The 20,060-nt window shown below is 40.2% G+C and overlaps 1 protein-coding gene across 1 annotated transcript in view; it reads right to left on the reverse strand.

Annotated features, from left to right (window-relative positions):
* Positions 1–302: 302 nt before the first annotated feature.
* The window catches only part of PCSK1 (proprotein convertase subtilisin/kexin type 1), a 49,790-nt gene continuing 30,032 nt past the window's right edge, over positions 303–20,060 (reverse strand). The window contains exons 8-14 of the mRNA XM_081945006.1: positions 14,109–14,321; positions 12,761–12,861; positions 10,783–11,016; positions 9,672–9,829; positions 7,099–7,232; positions 4,859–5,020; positions 303–2,413 (exon numbers count right to left, since the gene is read on the reverse strand). Coding sequence (XP_081801132.1) covers positions 2,063–2,413; positions 4,859–5,020; positions 7,099–7,232; positions 9,672–9,829; positions 10,783–11,016; positions 12,761–12,861; positions 14,109–14,321 — 1,353 coding nt within the window. The 3' untranslated portion in view covers positions 303–2,062. The remainder of the gene's footprint in view (positions 2,414–4,858; positions 5,021–7,098; positions 7,233–9,671; positions 9,830–10,782; positions 11,017–12,760; positions 12,862–14,108; positions 14,322–20,060) is intronic.

Raw genomic sequence — 20,060 nt, forward strand, 5'->3', positions numbered from 1 at the left:
TCATAAGAACCTCTTCCCAAAATATCAAAATGTTAAAAAAAAAAAAAAACCACCAAGATTGCCTTCCCTGCAAGAAATCGTTAGCAGCAGGTAAGAAGTGTGTCTGATTTCACCTGCTCTTGGCTGCTGTCCTTTCCATGCTGATCATGCTGGACCCTTTAGACCATGATCAGAATGGAAACTGATGTCTTTCCATGCAAGTGATTTAGAAATGATGTCCCCATTGCTCCATTTTTGTACTTGGCATATAAATTTGGCATATTTATTTGGCATATAAATCCAAATAAACCAAACCAAACCAAACTTGAAAGCTAATGACTAGTAAAATAAATGGAAAATAAGCCTTTCCCAAATGAGATGATCTTTTGCTCTAAAATCTTAAGCCATATGTTGGCAAACTATGGACTGCATGAATCCTCCAGCCCATTTTTGGAGCATCCAGAACCAATAAGACCAACTTGCTAAAATTCAAGAGGGCTTGATTAATCTAAGGCATGGTGGCAACCTGTGTTCCTAGTCTAATGTTGGTGGCCTGAGACAAAACCAGAGCATTTGGTAATATGATTGTTTTGATTTTAGTAACTGACTACATGTACTAAAACATGCACTTTGGGAAAAAGGTATGATTTATATGTTGTTTTGAATCTTACTGATGATTTTTCTCATACCTTTAGTTAAATGAGAAAGTAATTTTTCAGGCACAGCTTTCAGCCCATAATTTGCTTTCCACCCCTTCTTTTTTCTTTCTTTCTCTATCTTGTAGTCTTTTTATGCCTATTTTTTCTTCATGATTTCTTTTCTATATTTTTATCTATTTCAGTCTCTGACAGGCTTTGCTCTAATCCTTATTCTCTATAAATGCTGCCACGTCTAATGTAACAGCCAAACCATTTTTTTTAAAAAAAGGAACATTTTATTATTTTAAAAAGTCTCTCTGGTCTTTAATTATTGACTTATCATATCTGTTTTGAACAGACATCAGTCTCTCAACTGGATAGTGGGAAAAGTGACATCAATGGGTGAAAAAATAGAATACCAATTATAATGCTAGTCAGTGTTTTTGACATTTATATTTAGAATGTTCTTTCTTTTTTAAAAAAAAAACCTTTCTCTCTTCTGAGAATTCTCTCTTGAACTGTATGAACCTGAGAGCTCAACAAAGGCTGATATTCATACAATTGAAGGAGAAAATCTAATGCTTTCCCATTAGGACTCAACTCCAGTTACCACAGACTGCTTTTGCTAGCAACTCTTCTTGTGAGATAAACAAGACGTTCCTGTGAAATAAAGAAACTTTGATTTTTCCAAAATCTGTGCCTGGCTTGTCTAATGTAATAAGTTCTCCTGATGAAAAGAAGAGAATGAAGAGGTGCCACGTTTGTTGAGATTTACCAAACAAAGGGGGCAGCAGGTATTTTTTTAAAAGGAAGCTATGAGGGAAAAGGAACTAAAAACTGGATCTAAAGTAAATACATTTCAATATTTGGGTTGAAAGAAATTGGCAGGGTATTATGAGGATACTGCCTTGTTTCTTCTGCAAGTCTTCCCCATGAATTCCATAGAGTTATAATCCTATGCATATTTTATCTGAGAGTAAGACCCACTGAAATCAATGGGATTTTTTTGGTAGCAAGCATGAACAGGATAGTGCTCACTAAATCAGTGGGAAGACATATTTTGCCTTCCCCCTGAAATACTATTAATTGCACATTTAGCTTGGGCCCCTTTCAATCTCATCTGAGCTACCTTTTAAATGTACTATAGACCTAAAGCATGGATGTGGCCTTCTAGCACTATGCTTTTTTATGCCCAGGAACCCTAATAGAAAGACAGACAAGTCTCCTAGTATCTCCAAACAACTTTACATTTTGAGATAAATAAAAGTGGAAATAAAATCTAAAATATTTGCAGTTTGTACAGAGGAATAATAAACACAACTGAATTTATGCTATTTCCTAGAGATATTGGTTTTACTCATTCCTGAAGGAGGCAAGTTTGAAATTAGGAGTGCATTGCAAATGTGAATACTTCCAACCTAGTGTTTCTGCCAAGGACTTTTTTTTTAATTTTCCTCATTTAGAATATCAATCAAAGCTTGAAGTAGTCTGTCATCCCTGTGTTTATATGATTTTGAATTGTAAAAAAGGTCAACATAGTCACTATATAAAGACTCCTCTGAGTCTCTCAGCTGGGGGCCTTGGTTTAGTTTCTCGAGAGCTTGATAGAAATGTTCATATGGAATATCTGTGTTTTCATTTAGCATCTTCTTTGGTAAATGATTCCCAACCAGCTGACTACGGAATGCATTTTGGAGTAGACGGAGCATTGCATCAGAGGGAACCACATCTTGGTTCTGCTGTTTGCTTCCTCTCACTTTGTATTTGTCACTCAGGTTTTCTTGGGTGGTATGGTCCTGAAAGATAGATATGAGGGTACCAAACATCAAGAGCCATTGATTATTGTCAAAAGTAGATCATAATTGTTCTGCAAATGTTGTTTAGAGCTGGATGTCCTGAGAACAAAATACAGAATTCTATTTCTGTGATGCTAGACATGTGTAGTTAGTTATTAATGTTTGAGGCTCAGCTCACTTAAAATGCTCTAGAGACCTGTGGAGATATTTTGCAATGGCTTGGGGAATTAGCATACTTAGGAAGCTTATGTATTAATTCTACATGAATTAGAACATGTAGAATTAATACATAAACACGCATTAATACAGCGGTTCTCAAATAGTGGGGGGCGCCCCCCTGGGGGGGTGCGAGGCTCCGTAAAGGGGGGCGCGAAGGCTCCCTTTCCATCTGGGTGCAACAGCGGCGGTGTGGGCGAGGCATAATATATCCTGGCTTGAAGTGGCAGCGCTGGGGACTGCTCAGAGACTCATCAGAGCCGCGGGCTGGAGCTGTGCAAGAAGCCTGCTCGGGCGGGGGTGGGAGGGAGGGAAGCATGGCTGTCCCAGGCTTCCCTCCCTCCCCCCCCCTCAGCCCAAGCAGACTTTTTGCACAGCTCCAGCCCGCGGCTCTGATGAGTCTCTGAGCAGTCCCCAGCGCTGCCACTTCAAGCCGGGATATATTCTGCCATGCCCTCGGCGGCGTCTTTATGCAGGTAGCTCGCCTCCCCGCCAGCAGCTCCACCGCCAACATTCCGTCTGGGAGCGGAAGTGCAACAGTCGCTGTTGGGGAAGGGACAAAGGGGCGGCGGTCGCCCGATCTTGCCACCGCCACCCCTTCGCCCCTGGTAACGGCGACTGTTGTGCTGCTGCTTCCAGCTGGGATGCTGGAGGAGCTGCTGGCAGGGAGGGAGGGAAGAAAGGGAGGAGGGAGTAAGGATAGACAAGCAAGAGGGAAAGAGGAAAGAAGGCAAGCAGGCAGGAAGGAGGCAGAAGGAAGGAGGGAAGAATGGAACTGGAAGGGAGGCAGGGAAGGAGGGAGGGAGAAAGGAAGGATAGGAGGATAGGGAAAGAGGAAAGAAGGCAGGCAGGCAGGGGGAAAGAGGAAGGAGGGAACTGGAAGGGAGGCAGGAAGGAAGGGAAGGAGGAAGGGAGGGTGGAAGGAAGGATAGACAAGCAAGAGGGAAAGAGGAAAGAAGGCAAGCAGGCAGGAAGGAGGCAGAAGGAAGGAGGGAAGAATGGAACTGGAAGGGAGGCAGGGAAGGAGGGAGGGAGAAAGGAAGGATAGGAGGATAGGGAAAGAGGAAAGAAGGCAGGCAGGCAGGGGGAAAGAGGAAGGAGGGAACTGGAAGGGAGGCAGGAAGGAAGGGAAGGAGGAAGGGAGGGTGGAAGGAAGGATAGACAAGCAAGAGGGAAAGAGGAAAGAAGGCAAGCAGGCAGGAAAGAGGCAGAAGGAAGGAGGGAAGAATGGAACTGGAAGGGAGGCAGGGAAGGAGGGAGGGAGAAAGGAAGGATAGGAGGATAGGGAAAGAGGAAAGAAGGCAGGCAGGCAGGGGGAAAGAGGAAGGAGGGAACTGGAAGGGAGGCAGGAAGGAAGGGAAGGAGGAAGGGAGGGTGGAAGGAAGGATAGACAAGCAAGAGGGAAAGAGGAAAGAAGGCAAGCAGGCAGGAAGGAGGCAGAAGGAAGGAGGGAAGAATGGAACTGGAAGGGAGGCAGGGAAGGAGGGAGGGAGAAAGGAAGGATAGGAGGATAGGGAAAGAGGAAAGAAGGCAGGCAGGCAGGGGGAAAGAGGAAGGAGGGAACTGGAAGGGAGGCAGGAAGGAAGGGAAGGAGGAAGGGAGGGTGGAAGGAAGGATAGACAAGTAAGAGGGAAAGAGGAAAGAAAGCATGTGACTACGGTGGGAGACGAGGAAAGACCGGTGTGCTATGTTATGCAGAGGTGTACTTATAACAATTTTATAGACAAATTATACTATTTACAGTCGCGCGGGGGGGGGGCGCGAAATGTTTTCTTCTTCCTAGGGGGGGCATGACAGAAAATAATTGAGAAGCACTGCATTAATATAATGCAGAACATGCATTACTAACTAGTGACCAGACAAACAGGTAATAGGCAGGGGACTGAAGTAATAACAAATTTTCCAGTGTTGCTTCTCCATTTTTTTCCAACTAGTGCTTATGCACAGTATATTGACACCACACAAGGAATTTCTTGTACTATGATGCCTAGCTATTGTTTTTATGGTAGTCTTTCATGAATTTGTTTTTAAAATCCATCTAATCAAGTAGTCATGATCTCATCTAATGTTGGAAAATATCAAACTTCTAGGAAGGAAAAGCAATGTTGATTTAAATGGATTTTAAAGACAAATTCGTGAAAGGCTAGTTTGTATTAATTTAGAAGAAAAAAATATTCTCACTTATTTCACATCTTATAAAAAAATTATAGATAAGAAAATGATGGTTACCTCCAAAGAATCTATCATCTTTTCTACCCCTCTTCTGTCATTTTGGACAGTGTTGTATGATGTATAGATGCGAGGTTGCTTCATATGTTCAGGTCGTGTAGAAGTGCCATGCAGAATCAATTTCCAATTCACAATCCTGCCTTCATTTTGCATTCTTGTAGACTGAGGAGAAATGTAATTGTCAATCTTTTTGTAGTCCATAAGTTTAAGAGATAAAAATACAAGAGTATTACAGATGCATATTTAATTTTAAACTATTTAAATTGGATGATGTCTATATACTCATATTGACTGCTCCTTTACATTCCTCTCTCCAAAATTAATAGAATATGTAAATGTTTCTTAAAATAGCTACATATATAGTTACTTCTACTGAATGTACAGAGATCAAACATAAATATTTTATTTAAAAGAGTAACAACCATTTGTAATAAAGGATGACTGGGAAACTTATTCATTTTGTACTATCACATTCACTTTCTGAATATATATGTAAATCAGAACACAATAATGTCTCCAAACATGCTATATTACCTAATGTACAATATAGCTTACAGCTCAAAAATGCATATATTGAAAAAACACCTACTACATATTCTACGGTAAAGTATGTACAAAATAGATTATTTTCAAAGAACATATTAAAGATTGGATATAAAGTACATTTTGAGAACCATACAAATATTTATGCACAAATGAGCTAACCACAGGTTAGGTTTTAAAAAAATATGGAGCAAAATGAAATGAATAAATCATCTCATTGCTATCTTGGAAACATCTCTATTCATTTCCATCTAAATTGAGTTATAGGTGATGAGCCATTCACATTCCTAAAGTATTTTAATTGTTATGCAACTCTCCATCTGAAGTTCACAATTTGCCCACTTGGCATTTCAGGAGACAAATGTGATTTAAAATAAAAATAAAAATCATAGCCATTGTATGTCTTAAATAGGCTTCAAAAGTACCTGTTCACCTAAAAGCTGTGCTAAAAATTTAAGGATAAATTCTATTCATTATAAGCAGTGAGTCTTAGTAAAAATTCTATTGGTTGGAAGTGATTAGTTAAGGCTCATTAGAGCAGGAATTGCTTTTTAGAGCAGCAAGATGCTATGCATTCACAAATGTCGCTTTCTCTATTTGCCAGTTTGCATTGAAATGCTATCTTTTTTTGCCTTTTAAGTCATCAGGTATTCTGTTTTTAAATAAGTGAATAAATATTTTTCCCTAATGATAATTTATTTATTCCATTATTCTAGATAATCACTAATACAAATGCTCTCATACCAGTGATCAACTAATTAGATATTTTTCATTGTTGAGTTTTTGTTATCAATACATTCATTGGGACTCTTTTAAAATAATCAGTTTCTAACCTATCAAACCAAATTAAACACATGTTCAATAAAATAATAAAGCTAACCTCATAAGGAAAACATTTTGACTTTGTGTTTAATTTCTCAACAAAATATTTAAACTTATCTAAAATCATTAGCTACAGGAAATATATTTGCTAGTTGACAAAAACTGATCTTTTCAGTATAGATTACCATTCAAAGAAACTCACTTTCCCCCTAATATAAATACCAGATAATTGCTGAAAAATATAGTTACAGTTTGCCTTATTCTAACTAATAGAATACTAATCCACAACTGCAGTTCTGCCCTCTTGAAGATCTCAGGCAGTATTAAAATAGCTGGGATAGTCCCTACCATATCAAGGAAAAGGTAAAAAAGAATTATGTTTAATCAGAAGAGGGAGCTGTCACATAATTTCAGTGTCTATAGTTGTAAAACATATGATCCTTTATTCATTATTTTATGCCCATTTCATCTTATTTTATGCCTCTTTCATCCACAGTTCTATAGGTTGTTTTTTCCTCTTTTTGTGGGAAACTAGTCTTTAATGGCAAGGGAGTAGGAGAAATAGTTCCATTCTGAAGTCAGTAGAAACTTTTCACCTTGAAATAAAAGACCATATTTCAAAATAAAAGGGAGGATGGTTTTCCAACAGAAGCACCAATATTATCTGAGAAAAAAATACAAAAATAGGAACATGATACATTTAACTTTCAGTAGTTGCACACAGGTGCACCTATCCACTGAAGCTGCAGAAAAAATAGTTTCATTAACCTATTTCTTAACTATATTTAGTTGAGTTAGTTAAATCCTGGTTAGTAGTATTGTTTTGCTATATCTTACTTAAGTTTGCATCCATACATACAATTTTTCATACTCACTGTATCAATTATTTTTAAAATCCATGTTCCTGTTGGATCCTCACCCCAGGTGTGAACTGACATAAAATCCCAGTCCTTAAAACCATAGGGTGATTTATCTCTTTGTCGTTCAGCCAGTAAAACTGTTTTTGTCCCTGTATAAAAGGAAAAAGTGACATTCCAGTATGGGATAATATAAAATTCAACTTCAGGCAAAAGATACACAACCAGAATTTCATCCTCTCTTCCCTCAGAATCATCTTTGTGTCCTCACTGCTGCCATCTTCATAATGCTCAGCATTCACCATGAACTAGACAGAAATATTTCCAGCTGACCAATAATACAATGCTGTCCAACAACAGCTATCTCTCTGTTCAGTTTAGGAAGCCTGAGAAAAAGGTGGCAAATATTGATTCTTGAGCTTGAGATGAGCCAGAAGCCAATCAACTCAGCTGCAGAAAAAGTACTAAAAACATAAGCACACAACAGCATGGGGTTGAACAGGGGCTGAAAAGGGCCATAGATAGATCCCAGATAGATAATCTTGTGTACTTAATAATAAGGACATTTATATCCCTTTATATTAAAGAAATTATGGGTGGGATCAGTTTCAAATTAATAGGAGTATCAAAACTTGAGTAGTGAGGCTACTGTGTATAGGATTTTATGCATGTAGGTTTCCATGGAAGTTGTATTATAAAATATATATTATATCTCTGAAAGTCTATGAACATAGAGGATTAAGATAAGGCTTCTTCTTCAGATATCTCTGCTTAATAAATATATTTTGAAAAAGCAGAGAAGTTGGCTTGATAACATATCTCATTGCTTCTTTCAACATATGGATTGAAGTTCATAAAACATATAAAATGAGCTAGTATTTGTAGGTGTGGGATATGACATATCAAGCTGCCAAGATGTTCACTGTATGCCCAGACCAGGGGTGGGTTCCAGTAGGCACTACTGCTGGTCCGCTTGTGGGCAAGCTGCGCATGCATACATGCACAGCACAATTAAATTTTTCTACGTATGCGCAGAACTGAAAAGCAAGATGGCAGCGCCATAGGCACTGCCCGGAGAACCAGTTAGGGGGCATGGCAGGCCTGGGCAGGCCGGTTCCAGTGACCCAGGCCGCCAAACTTCTACCGGTTCGGCTGAACCAGTCCAAACCAGTAGCAACCCACCACTGGCCCAGACAGAGGGAAATAAGAAGAGATTGCCAGGAGCACAATATATGTGAATGTTGGATCTTAACATTTGAAACAACTTTTAAGAAGTTATTCAGAATATGTGTCTGGGAAATAAGTAGTGCTATAGGGTAAAATATTTGTTTCATATTTAGAAAAGATAAATGTCAGGGAATATACTAAACTGCCAAAATTTTCAGGCAGGAGGCACTACCACCTTTCTCCTACTTGGAGACACCACAAACAGAAACTTCTTTTTGCGTGCAAAATATTCATTCCTCTCTAATTATCAGCCTTCCTAATTTTGCTTCCTCAACTTGTCTGCAACTAGCAACCTATTTTCTTCAAAGCACTTCTGTTCAAAACTGTAAGAACAAACGGAAGATGTTAACCTAAATGAATACAGAAGAAAGATGACTTCACCAAAAATTAATCCTCTTTTTCTTCTGACACAAATAGAATTTCAGAAAGCTGTGAAGTTTGAGCAGAGGAGAAAAATTGCTCTGTTTATCATACGCCATTCTAACTTTAACAGAGAACAAAGCAAAAATGTCATAATATATAGTTTGCAAAGTATGAAATTAAGAATGCTTAATTTCATTTTTATTCTAATAAACTAAACAACAATGGCTGGCTATGTAAGTCTGCGTTCAGAGTGCCTTCCATAAGAGAGATGCATAGGTTTGTTAGAACAACTTTACACTAACATTATTGGCATTGGTATTTTAGGAGTGTACTGAATCAAACTGCATGGAGACCAATTTAATAGGATCAATAAAAATAAGTTAAATTATGGAATTTGCTGTCGCCCAATAAAATAAGACCATCTGATTAGGCTTATAAAAAGATGAAACAAATCCCAGGGAAGGAGGATATCAATAGCCAATAATCTTCACTGTAGTACATTACCTCCAGAATAAAAAAAATCAGTTATAATGAACTATAACGTATGAGAACTATCAGCCTCCTGTCTGATTTAAGGAGCGCATTAGGCTGGGTGAAGTAGATTCATTAATGCTGAATGGGTAATCGGAAACTTAAGAGAACCTGTAGAATTAGCTGAAGCTCTCTTCTGAAACACTGCGGGGTTGCTTTAACTTTAAAACAGCAAAGATGCATGATTTGGCTAGATAATGCAAATGAAGTGCATGGTTTAGATAGCATCAGTTGCTACTTGACTGATTCATGCTATCCAAAATGTTCTCATGAGTGTGTGTGTGTGTGTATGCATGCATACATGTATATATAAAAATTTTCAGGATATTTTTTTCTTTATTTGCATTCCAATTTATTGGCAAGCATTCCATTTCTCAATGTATTCTTTATTTTTGTATCTGTTGAAATATTTTAAAAAATTATGCCACAATTACTACCTAGCATAGAAAGAGACAATCTTATGATCTTACCTGATGGGGAAGTCAGGGTCACATGAAGGTCACCCCTGCGGGAATATTCAATTGTTGCTTCAAACTGTACATGTTCCAAGGATTTAATGGCATTTTCTTGGCCTTCACAAGCTGTGGTAGGAATTTCAATGGTAACTTCACCACTAGATTTTAATAACCTGGCAACACGATTAGAAACTTAATTTACTTCATGAAGTTCTGATGCAGTTTTAAAAATCCGCAAAGGTAATTTATTGACTTATTTCTTCAAATATAAGAACTGTCTATCTCCCTCACAGAGGGACTCTGGGTGATACACAATGACACATTAAAGCATAAAAAACAGTAAAATTTTGGTTTTGTACAAAGTTTTGCTTTTAAATTCTTTTTACAAAATTGCTTTTACTAAGATATAAGTCCTTCAAAGCAATTTTAAATTCCCATATAGCTCTGGATTCAGGTTTATTGAGGAAAAATACCAAGATAATTTACTGTTGCAGGGAAACATTGCTCAAAACAAATATAGAGGCTAATTGGGCTGTCATATTTTATATGCTACTTGTTGTTTCAGTAGATTGAATCTGGTTCAGAGGTGGTATTCAGCAGGTTCTGATCAGTTCTAGAGAAGGGTAGTGGAAATTTTGAGTAGTTTGGAGAACCGGTAAATACCACCTCTGACTGGCCCCTCTCCCATCTATTCTCTGCCTCCCGAGTCCCAGCTGATGGAGGGGAAATGGAGATTTTACAGTATCCTTCCCCTGCCATGCCCACCAAGCCACGCCATGCCATGCCTACCAAGCCACACCCACAGAATCAGTAGTAAAAATGTTGAATCCCACCACTGATCTGGATCCTTTTGTATACAAAATGTATGCCATTATCCCCATTCATTCCCTTTCCCACTCATCTTGCTTTTTCCATGCAACTGTTGCTGTATCAGGATGGTTTAATAAAGATCTATAAGGCTTTTTACTGCACAACTATATCGTAGAAGCACTGCCAGATGGAAGCAGTCGACTGGGGACAGTTGAAAAAAATGTTATATGGGAAGGTTACAGAGAAGGCTCTATATGTTTCTGGATCAGAATTCATCTAAAAACTAAGCCAAAAATATCAAAGTGTCAGCTCTTACCTCGGCTGAAAGTCATTGTCCTTAACTATGCATTCTTTCTTCTCTGGCACTCCTTTCCAGCTTTTGGGATCAGCCAAATCTACCAGTGCTTTAGCATTGAGTAATCCAAATCCAAATCGGCTGTTCACCATCAGCCCAGCTCCGTTCTTCTTCCATCCTGGATTGTTGGCCAGTGGATCGAATTCAGATGTCCAGACTACCACATGTTGCACATCCCTCCAGGTTAGATTAGGACTGTTACAAACAAAATTCTAGTCAATTTTGATTTTAAGGGATTGGAGTCTTGGCCCATAATCCAGCATTTTAATAGGCACAGAGTACTTTTCAAACACATCAGCGAGTCAGTTAGAGCATAAGTGCTCAGTTAAGAAGCCCCCGGAATCAGCATCTCTACTGAATTTCCAACAGTATTTTGTTTTAATGTCATGAAAGATTCATACTAAAATGCAGAAAACTACTTAGAGATAAAGGAACTCTGTTCTTTGCTGGGAAAATAGATCAACTAATCGGGTTACCTTATTATACAATATTTATTATTCTATTCTATTTGAGTGGACCTTGGTGATGTCTGAGCTTGGTTGTTTTCATGCCGGCATTTCATTATCTATAGTAGATAACAACTGATGAAATGCTACTGGTTCGGACCGGTTCGTCTGAACCGGTAGTAAAAAAATGCTACCAGTTCAGCTGAACCGGTAGCTCTGATTATCAGCTATGAGACAATCGGCGCTGCTGATGTTACCAACTTGGGTAATGAAACTTCTGCAAGAAAACAAACAAGCTCAGAGAATAGTAAGGACACCTAACTTCAAGCCCGAGTTACAAATATTCTCATTCATTGGTTTTATTGTATTTATCATTGTTATATTTGTTCTCTATTATCTATTTTTTAGTGTTTTTTCTGATTCTTGTCTTCAAGCCATCTTTGAAGGGAATTTTTGAAAAGTTTCAAAGAATGAAACTGCAGCACCATATTTTTGGAGTATAAGACGCACCTTTCCCCCCCTAAAAGACAGTCAAAATTTGGGTGCATCTTATACACCGAATGTAACCCCACCCACCCACCGGCCCCCACCCTTTGGCCTCTGCCTCTCAGCAATTTACCTCCTTGCAGCAAATGGAGAAAATGGGGCTTGCAAAGGTGGCAATAGGCTATGGCAATCCCTGCAGCCTGAAACAGCTGATCATTGGGAGACCGTGCTGAAACTGAAACTTGCTGTTTGCTGCAAAGAGGAAAATTGCTGGGAGGCAGAGACAGATTTTTTCTTCTTCTAATCAGGCTAAACTGAAATAGACTGTTTGCTGTTTGCTGCAAGGAGGAGTCAATAACTATACATGCCTATAGAATGTTCAAATTATTAGACTTATTTTTTAAAGACTGCTTTATTATTGTTCTAGATAACTTAACAAAACGAAGAAGCTTTTCAAAATAAATGCTTGATCTGAAGAGTCCCAGTGCTATTGTATCTTCTTTTAAATAGCAGAGAATAATGTATACTTCTAGAAAGCCACATCCATTTTAACAGTATCTGTACAAGTATAGTCTGAAATGTAACACCACAAACAGTGTATATCTTCTGTACTATTTGCTGTTGGCTGCAAGGAGGCAAATTGCTAGGAGGCAGAGGCAGATTTCCTCCCCTTGTTTTCCTCCCCAAAAGCTAGGTGTGTCTTATACTTTGGAGCAGCTTATAGTTGGAAAAATATGGTAGTTCCATAAGGACATTCAGAAAAATCACAATAATCACAATATAGGATTAGACAAATCATTCTCTTTACAATTCATATCAATTTTATCTGTGGTCCTTCTGGTCTACATATCCAAGAAGAAAGTTTTACTTCTAATTTCAAGGTCTGTTTGAATATATTTTGTTATTCAGCTGCAGATGTTTATGCTGGCAATATGGAACAGGTCAGTTGCTTGAAATGTGAATTAAATCAAGCATTCCTAAGTAGGAAGAAGTTTAAGAAGACTTACTTTGCTTCTAGGGCTAGAGCAAAAATCCCTGCAGCTAAAGGAGCAGAAGCAGAGGTCCCCGTGTGAGTGGCTGTGCATTCATTGTGTAGATCCGCACTTATCTGAAGGATATAAACATCATGTAAAGGTTAATTGTAGCCATGCACAAAAGCATACTTCTCCATGATTGCCTTGGAACAAGTTGTTATCTTCCAGATGTTGAAAACCCTCCCCGTCTATTTCGCCTACAATTTTTTAATTGAAACAGCTCATTTTGGATGAACAAAATGCTATATGAAAGGCACTCATCTTGTTGTGAAATCCTAGTAAGATAAAAATAAGTGTTTCAGAATTACTGTTGAATCATACAATGGATCACTGTAAAATGATTGCCAGATTAAAAAATCACACAGGAGTTAATAGCAGATACTTTTCTTTCTTCTCAGTCTAACAATGCACAGAACTTGGAATTTGGGAAATAAAACAGATGGTTTATTATAAAATGAAGTGCCTGCTTGGAAAAAGTGCCTCACATTACTGCCTGCAAAATTCCAATATTTTGGAAGTACAATATTATAATGTGTATATGTGAATGTATAGTAGTAGGATCTATAGACCTTAGATGAAACATTTTGGAATTTTTGATCAATTTTACTGGTTATTTTTATCCTTTCTTCTCTCTTTCTCAATAAAACACTGGAATTTATTGGGAAGAGGTTATATTCACTTTCATTTTCCACATATCTTGATTCAGTGACAACCTAAGAGATCAGATGGATGGGAGACAACCAAGAAATCAATAGTATGGTTACTTCCCATATCATTATCTCCCCTGCCCTTTCATGAATCCAGGCAATTGTTTTGCATTTCCCAAAGGTACCTGGCCCTCCCAAACTTCCCAATTTTCATTCTTGGCACTGAAAGTGATTTCAACCCAAGATTTCTCCAGAGAGAGACAGTCCTTTGCATATTAACTTTGCCTTTATATGGAAGTTGCCTTATTTTTGGAGGCAAGAAATAGGGAGTCCCATTTGAACAAAAGGTGATTATGTATTATTTCAGCAATATGTTTATGGTGTGCTTTTGATGGCTTTTTCTTACTAATCTTTACACACTCAATTTAACTTTTAAAATTCCTGCAGCTCTCCTCCCAAAATACCTCCCAATATCACCAGTCATCAGCCACATTTTTTCAGCCTTAAAAAATAAAGTTTAATCCTGAATAAAAATGCCCACTATACCTGAATTATGATTGCTAGAGCATTAAGACTAGTTTCCATGATTTTACCATCCCTGCTCTACAAATTGCTTTGTGGCTGCCTCCCCCCCCCCTCTGCAATGTTGGTTAAATCTGGTAAAAACAACCTACAATTTTCTGGTCAGAATAGTCCCCACTGCTGTATGCTGTGGCCAGTGTTGAGGAGCACTTCTCTGCATACCAAGGAGAATGGCCTTGTTGTGAAGCACTGCTGATGGAGATTGTGTAGATGCTGTCTGTGTAACCATCACAGTCACAATTATCTCCTTGGCGGCCACCGTTCCCTGAGGCCCAGACAAAAAGGGAACCTTTCCCTTTTCTTCCCTAAAGGAAAGGAAAGAAAAGAGGTGACTATTGTGAGTAAAAATAAGGTGACCAACATTTTTACAATGAAAAGGAGGACAAATAAATTGGAAAAAATATATCGTAAATAAAAGAAATATTTTATTCATTGCAACAATAATACACTAAAATATGATATATGCATAATAAAAACAGTTGCAACATTTTATATTGTAATTATGCTTACATGCCTGTTAATTATTATTTAAATGAGTACTTTTCCATTGAATTAATATTTTTTGTCAATGTATCATCTTCTAACAATATATTGGAAATATCTGAACAAGAAATATCCTTCATATTGAATTTTACGGCAAGTGCTGCAGCTAGAGTATCAACATTCAATCTCGATTTCTCACTTGTCGAAAAATCATTGGCAATTGAAAAAAACTCTTTCAACTGCTGCATTAGTTCCAGGGCAGCACAATGTAAATTGAACAAGTATAAATAAATGTTCACATGGAATATGTTCATTTTTGAAATGGCTGAAAATATCCACCCATCTTTTATCAATTTCAACATGTTGATTTTCCCATTATATTAATTTTTCAGAATTTAAATATACATTCAGTCTTCTAATTTCTTCAAAGAGACAATTGTCGTCTATTTTAATGTCTAGCATTTCTTTAGATAAAAATTCAATACAAGATTCAATATCTGTTCAATATACTTGCGATGAAGTAAAAAAAACACCATTAAAAACTGTTTAATAAAATACGTCACATAACGCGCAACAGATTAGCCTTCAAATATCAAAAAGGAGGACATGTAGGAGGACACTTTTCGAGGGAGGACAGAACTTACAAAAGAAGGACTGTCCTCCCTAAAGGAGGACGGTTGGTTACCTTAGTAAAAATATGTGCACTTTCCCCCAGATGTAATTTTCATGCCCATTTTGTGAGTAAGCCCTGAACATGAGAATCAGAGAAAGGGTGCTCCCTTATTTTGTTGGAACAAGAAATGCAGTTAATATGTTATTTTGACAGATCCATGTATTTAATTGGTTTAAAGGTAAGCAGTAGATCTACATATCATAGAATTTTTTTTTTGAATGATCTGAAGGGAATGGTCAGCCATAGAACAAAGTAAGCAAGGACATTTTCCCTGCACGAATAAAATCTTAATTTATCTAAAGAGATCCTAAGATAAGATCTAATGATAAAAATAAGATAATGGACTGGAATGTTTGAAGGGCTAACATCTCAGTCAGAAAGCTGAGGGTACAAAGGGAATGAGGACACAATAAGGGGCTCACACAGAGTATGGCATGAAAACTATAATCAGTGGACAGAAAACAACCAAATGAGTCTTTCTCAGGGTCTTTGGCTGTCCTCATGGTTCAGTCTCAGAGAGTTGTTGCTGGATAGACAATACATTTTAATAGGCAAAGCAAGAGCATTATAATCTAATGGTGCAAAAGTCCACAAGTGATAGATAGAATTTCTCACTTCAGTGAAATGTTGGCCAGTGTCTAAGCTGGTAAAGATAAAAATAGACATTGCACACTCCAAAATGTAGAAGGAACTATTTTCAGGAACTTCTTGTGCGGTTCAGGCTAATTTATATACACCCCCCCCCCCCCAAATTAAGAATGGTCTACTTCAGATGTCCAAATACTTTTTTCTAAGTGAAGATTCAGGGTTCACTGCTTGGGGTAAAACTCACTGCATTGATAAAAGTTTGTTTTTGTTTGACATTCCCCCTTTCAAATAGTTGGCATGCAAATATTATTATGAGGAGAATAATTTATGATCCATGAAGTCATACATTGTTTGCAATAAGCCAATCATTTTTCACTCTTTAAAATGCAATACTTTAGAAGTTAAAGTGCTGTTATTTTCCTAGCAACATGCTGATATCTAGACAATCTTTGAAACATAACTATATTCCCTAAGGAATCGGAGGAATTACGGAACTAATAAACAATAGCTGCACATTTGCTGCATTACAAATTAATATTCTGGGAAATACTAATATATATTTCATATGGTGCATCTATTCCATCACAATACAATTGTTTAATAAAGCACTGAATAATTAAATGGAGTGTTCACTATTTGATGATAATTTCTTTTAAAAGGATTATTCCTAGTCTTAATGTATAGACCTCAGATATTCACAACTCTGCCCAAGTCCAGCTCAAGCTTTGACTACAGTACTTATTTAATTTATGGCAATTTGCTGCATTGAATATAAAATATATTAACCAATGATCTGCAAACCAAAAAAATGAAAAGAAAAGTAAGCAATATTGCCCAGAGAGAAGACAAATGATTCTAGCACATCTTTGTGTTGCAACAGAAATGGTGATAATGCATTATCTATGTCAGGATCCTCAATCCTCAAGCCGCAGCCCACTGTCAGGCTGTGGTCTATTCACAACTGGCCACATGACCTGCCGGCGGGTGCACACATGCGCATGTGCAGCTTGATTTGTGACACAGCAGGCCAACAGGTGTACACATGCATGCACAGTTAAACTTGCACAAGTTCTCCCCCCCTCCATATGTGCTGTCAGACCGCAAAGCTTGGAGACTGATGATCTATGTGACTAGCAAGACTAGCAAGAGTCATTTTAAAGCTTCAGTGCATGTCCATTTCATACAATGAAGTAGTAAAGCCTTTAACTCTGTATTTTCCTGTTGTTTCATAATTCTTGATTCTCCAGTAATGGAACTGCATCTACATGGAGGGAAGTACGCAGTGGGGTATCCCAGGCTCTGTCTTAGGCCCAGTACTCTTCAATATCTTCATCAATGATTTAGATGAGGGGATACAAGGGAACTCATTATATTTTCAGATGACATCAACCTGGCAGGAATACCCAACACTCTAGAACAGTGTTTCTCAAACTTGGCGACTTTAAGTCCTGTGGACTTCAACTCCCAGAATCCCCCAGCCAGCATAGCTGGCTGGGGAATTCTGGGAGTTGAAGTCCACAGGACTTAAAGTCGCCAAGTTTGAGAAACACTGCTCTAGAAGATAGGCTCAAGATTCAGAAGGATCTTGACAGACTTGAACACTGGGCCCTATCTAATAAAATGAAATTCAATGGTGAAAAAGATAGGCGGTCCCTGGCTCAATAGTATTAGCTGTGAGATGGATCTTGGAGTCCTAGTGGACAATCCACTTAAATATGAGCCAGAAGTGGGCTATAGCTGCTAAAAAAGCCAGTGCAGTCCTAGGCTACATTAGATAGGGATGGGGATAGAATAAAGATCATGTAAAGTGTTAGTACCACTTGGTAAGACCACACGTAGAATATTGCATCCAGTTTTGGTTGCCGCAGTGTAAAAGACACTCTAGAAAAATGATTAGGGAACTGAAGGCTAAAACATGAAGAACAATTACAGGAATGGGTATTTCTAGTCTAATAAAAAGGACTAAAAGTGAAATGATAGTAATGTTCCAATTGAGGGGGTGCGGGAGTTCATGGCTTCCATGACAGCCATGGACCTGACCCAGTTAATTCAGGGTCCTACTCACGAGGGAGGCCACACCCTGGACCTTGTTTTTGTCTCTGGCCAGTGGACGAGTGATCTGGGAATAGGGGATCTAGACATTATTCCCCTGTCATGGTCGGATCACTCACTTCTCCGGCTGGACTTCCCTGGTGCTACCCCCCGCCGCGAGGAGGCGGAACTGGAAGGTATTAGATGGTTCCGCCCCAAGCGCCTGATGGAACCAGATAGGTTCCAGACGGAACTTGGGCCACCCCCTGTGGACCTGACCCGCCCCCGGGTGGAGGACCTGGTAGACGCATGGAATAGTGCGACTACCGGGGCCCTAAACCGGGTGGCGCCTCTGCGGCCTCTCCTGCGGCGACGAACCACCCTGGCACCTTGGTTTACCGAGGAGCTAAGGGTGATGAAACGCCACAAGAGACGCCTAGAGAGTCGTTGGAGATCCTCCCGTTCCGAATTTGACCGAGCACAGGTACGAGCATATTTGAAGACGTACCTCGTGGCATTAAGAGCGGCCAAACGTCAACATTGTGCCGCTCTTATTGCGTCTGCAGATAACCGCCCTGCCGCCCTGTTTCGGGTGACCCGTTCCCTCTTGTTTGAGAGACCACGGGAAGCCCCACTACAGGGCAGAGCAGAGGAGTTTGGGAAATATCTACAGGACAAAGTCGCTCAAATCCGGACGGGATGGGCCCCTTTCAGTGGTCCAGTAGAGACGCCCGTGGCGAGTCTTGAGGGACCGCTTTGGGAGGAGTTCGACTCGGTTGCCATCGAGGATTTGGACAGGTTGCGTGGACGTCTGCGACCCACCACATGTTTATTGGACCCGTGTCCCTCCTGGCTTGTACTGGCATCCTGGGAGGTTACGCGCGACTGGCTCCTGGGCCTGGTGAACGCCTCGTTGGGTGAGGGGTCCCTACCGGCCGCCTTGAAAGAGGCGGTGGTGAGGCCCCTGCTCAAGAAGCCTTCCCTGGACCCAACGGACCTAGTCAATTATCGTCCGGTCTCCAACCTTCCTTTTTTAGCGAAGGTTGTAGAGAGTGTGGTGGCACAGCAGTTCCCTCGTCACCTGGAGGAAAATGATTATCTAGACCCGCGCCAGTCCGGCTTCCGACCCGGGCACAGCACTGAGACGGCCTTGGTCGCATTGGTTGATGATCTCTGGAGGGCCAGAGATAGGGGTTGTTCCTCTATCCTGGTCCTATTAGATCTCTCGGCGGCGTTCGATACCATCGACCATGGTATCCTGTTGCACCGGCTAGAGGGGCTGGGAGTCAGGGGCACCGTTTTACGGTGGTTTGGCTCCTACCTCTCTGATCGGACGCAACGTGTGTTGGCAGGGGAGCAGAGTTCGACCCGGAGGCTACTCACATGTGGAGTGCCACAGGGATCGGTGCTCTCGCCTCTCCTGTTCAACACATATATGAAACCGCTGGGCGAGATCATCCGTGGTTTTGGGGTGGGATATCATCTGTATGCTGATGATACTCAGCTATACATTTCCACCCCGAACCACCCCAATGAGGCCGTCGAAATGATGTCCCGGTGTCTGGAGGCCGTACGGGTCTGGATGGATGGCAACCGACTAAAACTCAACCCTTCCAAGACGGAGTGGCTGTGGCTTCCGGCCTCCCGGTTCAACCAGGTGCTTCCATCTCTGGCCATTGGGGGCGTCCAACTAGCCCCCATGGAACAGGTGCGCAATTTGGGCGTCCTCCTAGATGCCCGGCTGTCCATGGATGACCATGTAACAGCCGTGGCAAGGGGGGCGTTCCATCAGGTTCGCCTGATGCGCCAATTGCGCCCCTTATTGGACCGGGATGCCCTACGCACAGTCACCCATGCGCTAGTGACGTCTCGCCTGGATTACTGCAATGCTCTCTACATGGGGCTTCCCTTGAGATGCACTCGGAGACTACAGTTGGTCCAGAACGCGGCCGCGCGGGTGATTATGGGGAGGACTAGATACTCCCCTGTAACACCTCTCCTGCGCGAGCTGCACTGGCTTCCTGTGGTCTTCCGAGTGCGTTTCAAGGTTTTGATTATGATCTTTAAAGCGCTTCATGGCATAGGGCCTAGTTACATGCAGGATCGCATCCTGCCCCACACATCCCTACGACCGATTCGCTCACACAGAGAGGGACTTCTCCGGGTGCCGTCCGCCAAACAGTGCCGGGGGGCGACACCCAGGAGCAGAGCCTTCTCTGTGATGGGCCCAGCCCTGTGGAATGACCTCCCCCGTGACATCAGGATTACG

This window comes from Natrix helvetica, assembly GCF_964273705.1.
Source record: "Natrix helvetica genome assembly, chromosome: 2".
Taxonomy (NCBI): Eukaryota; Metazoa; Chordata; class Lepidosauria; order Squamata; family Natricidae; genus Natrix; species Natrix helvetica.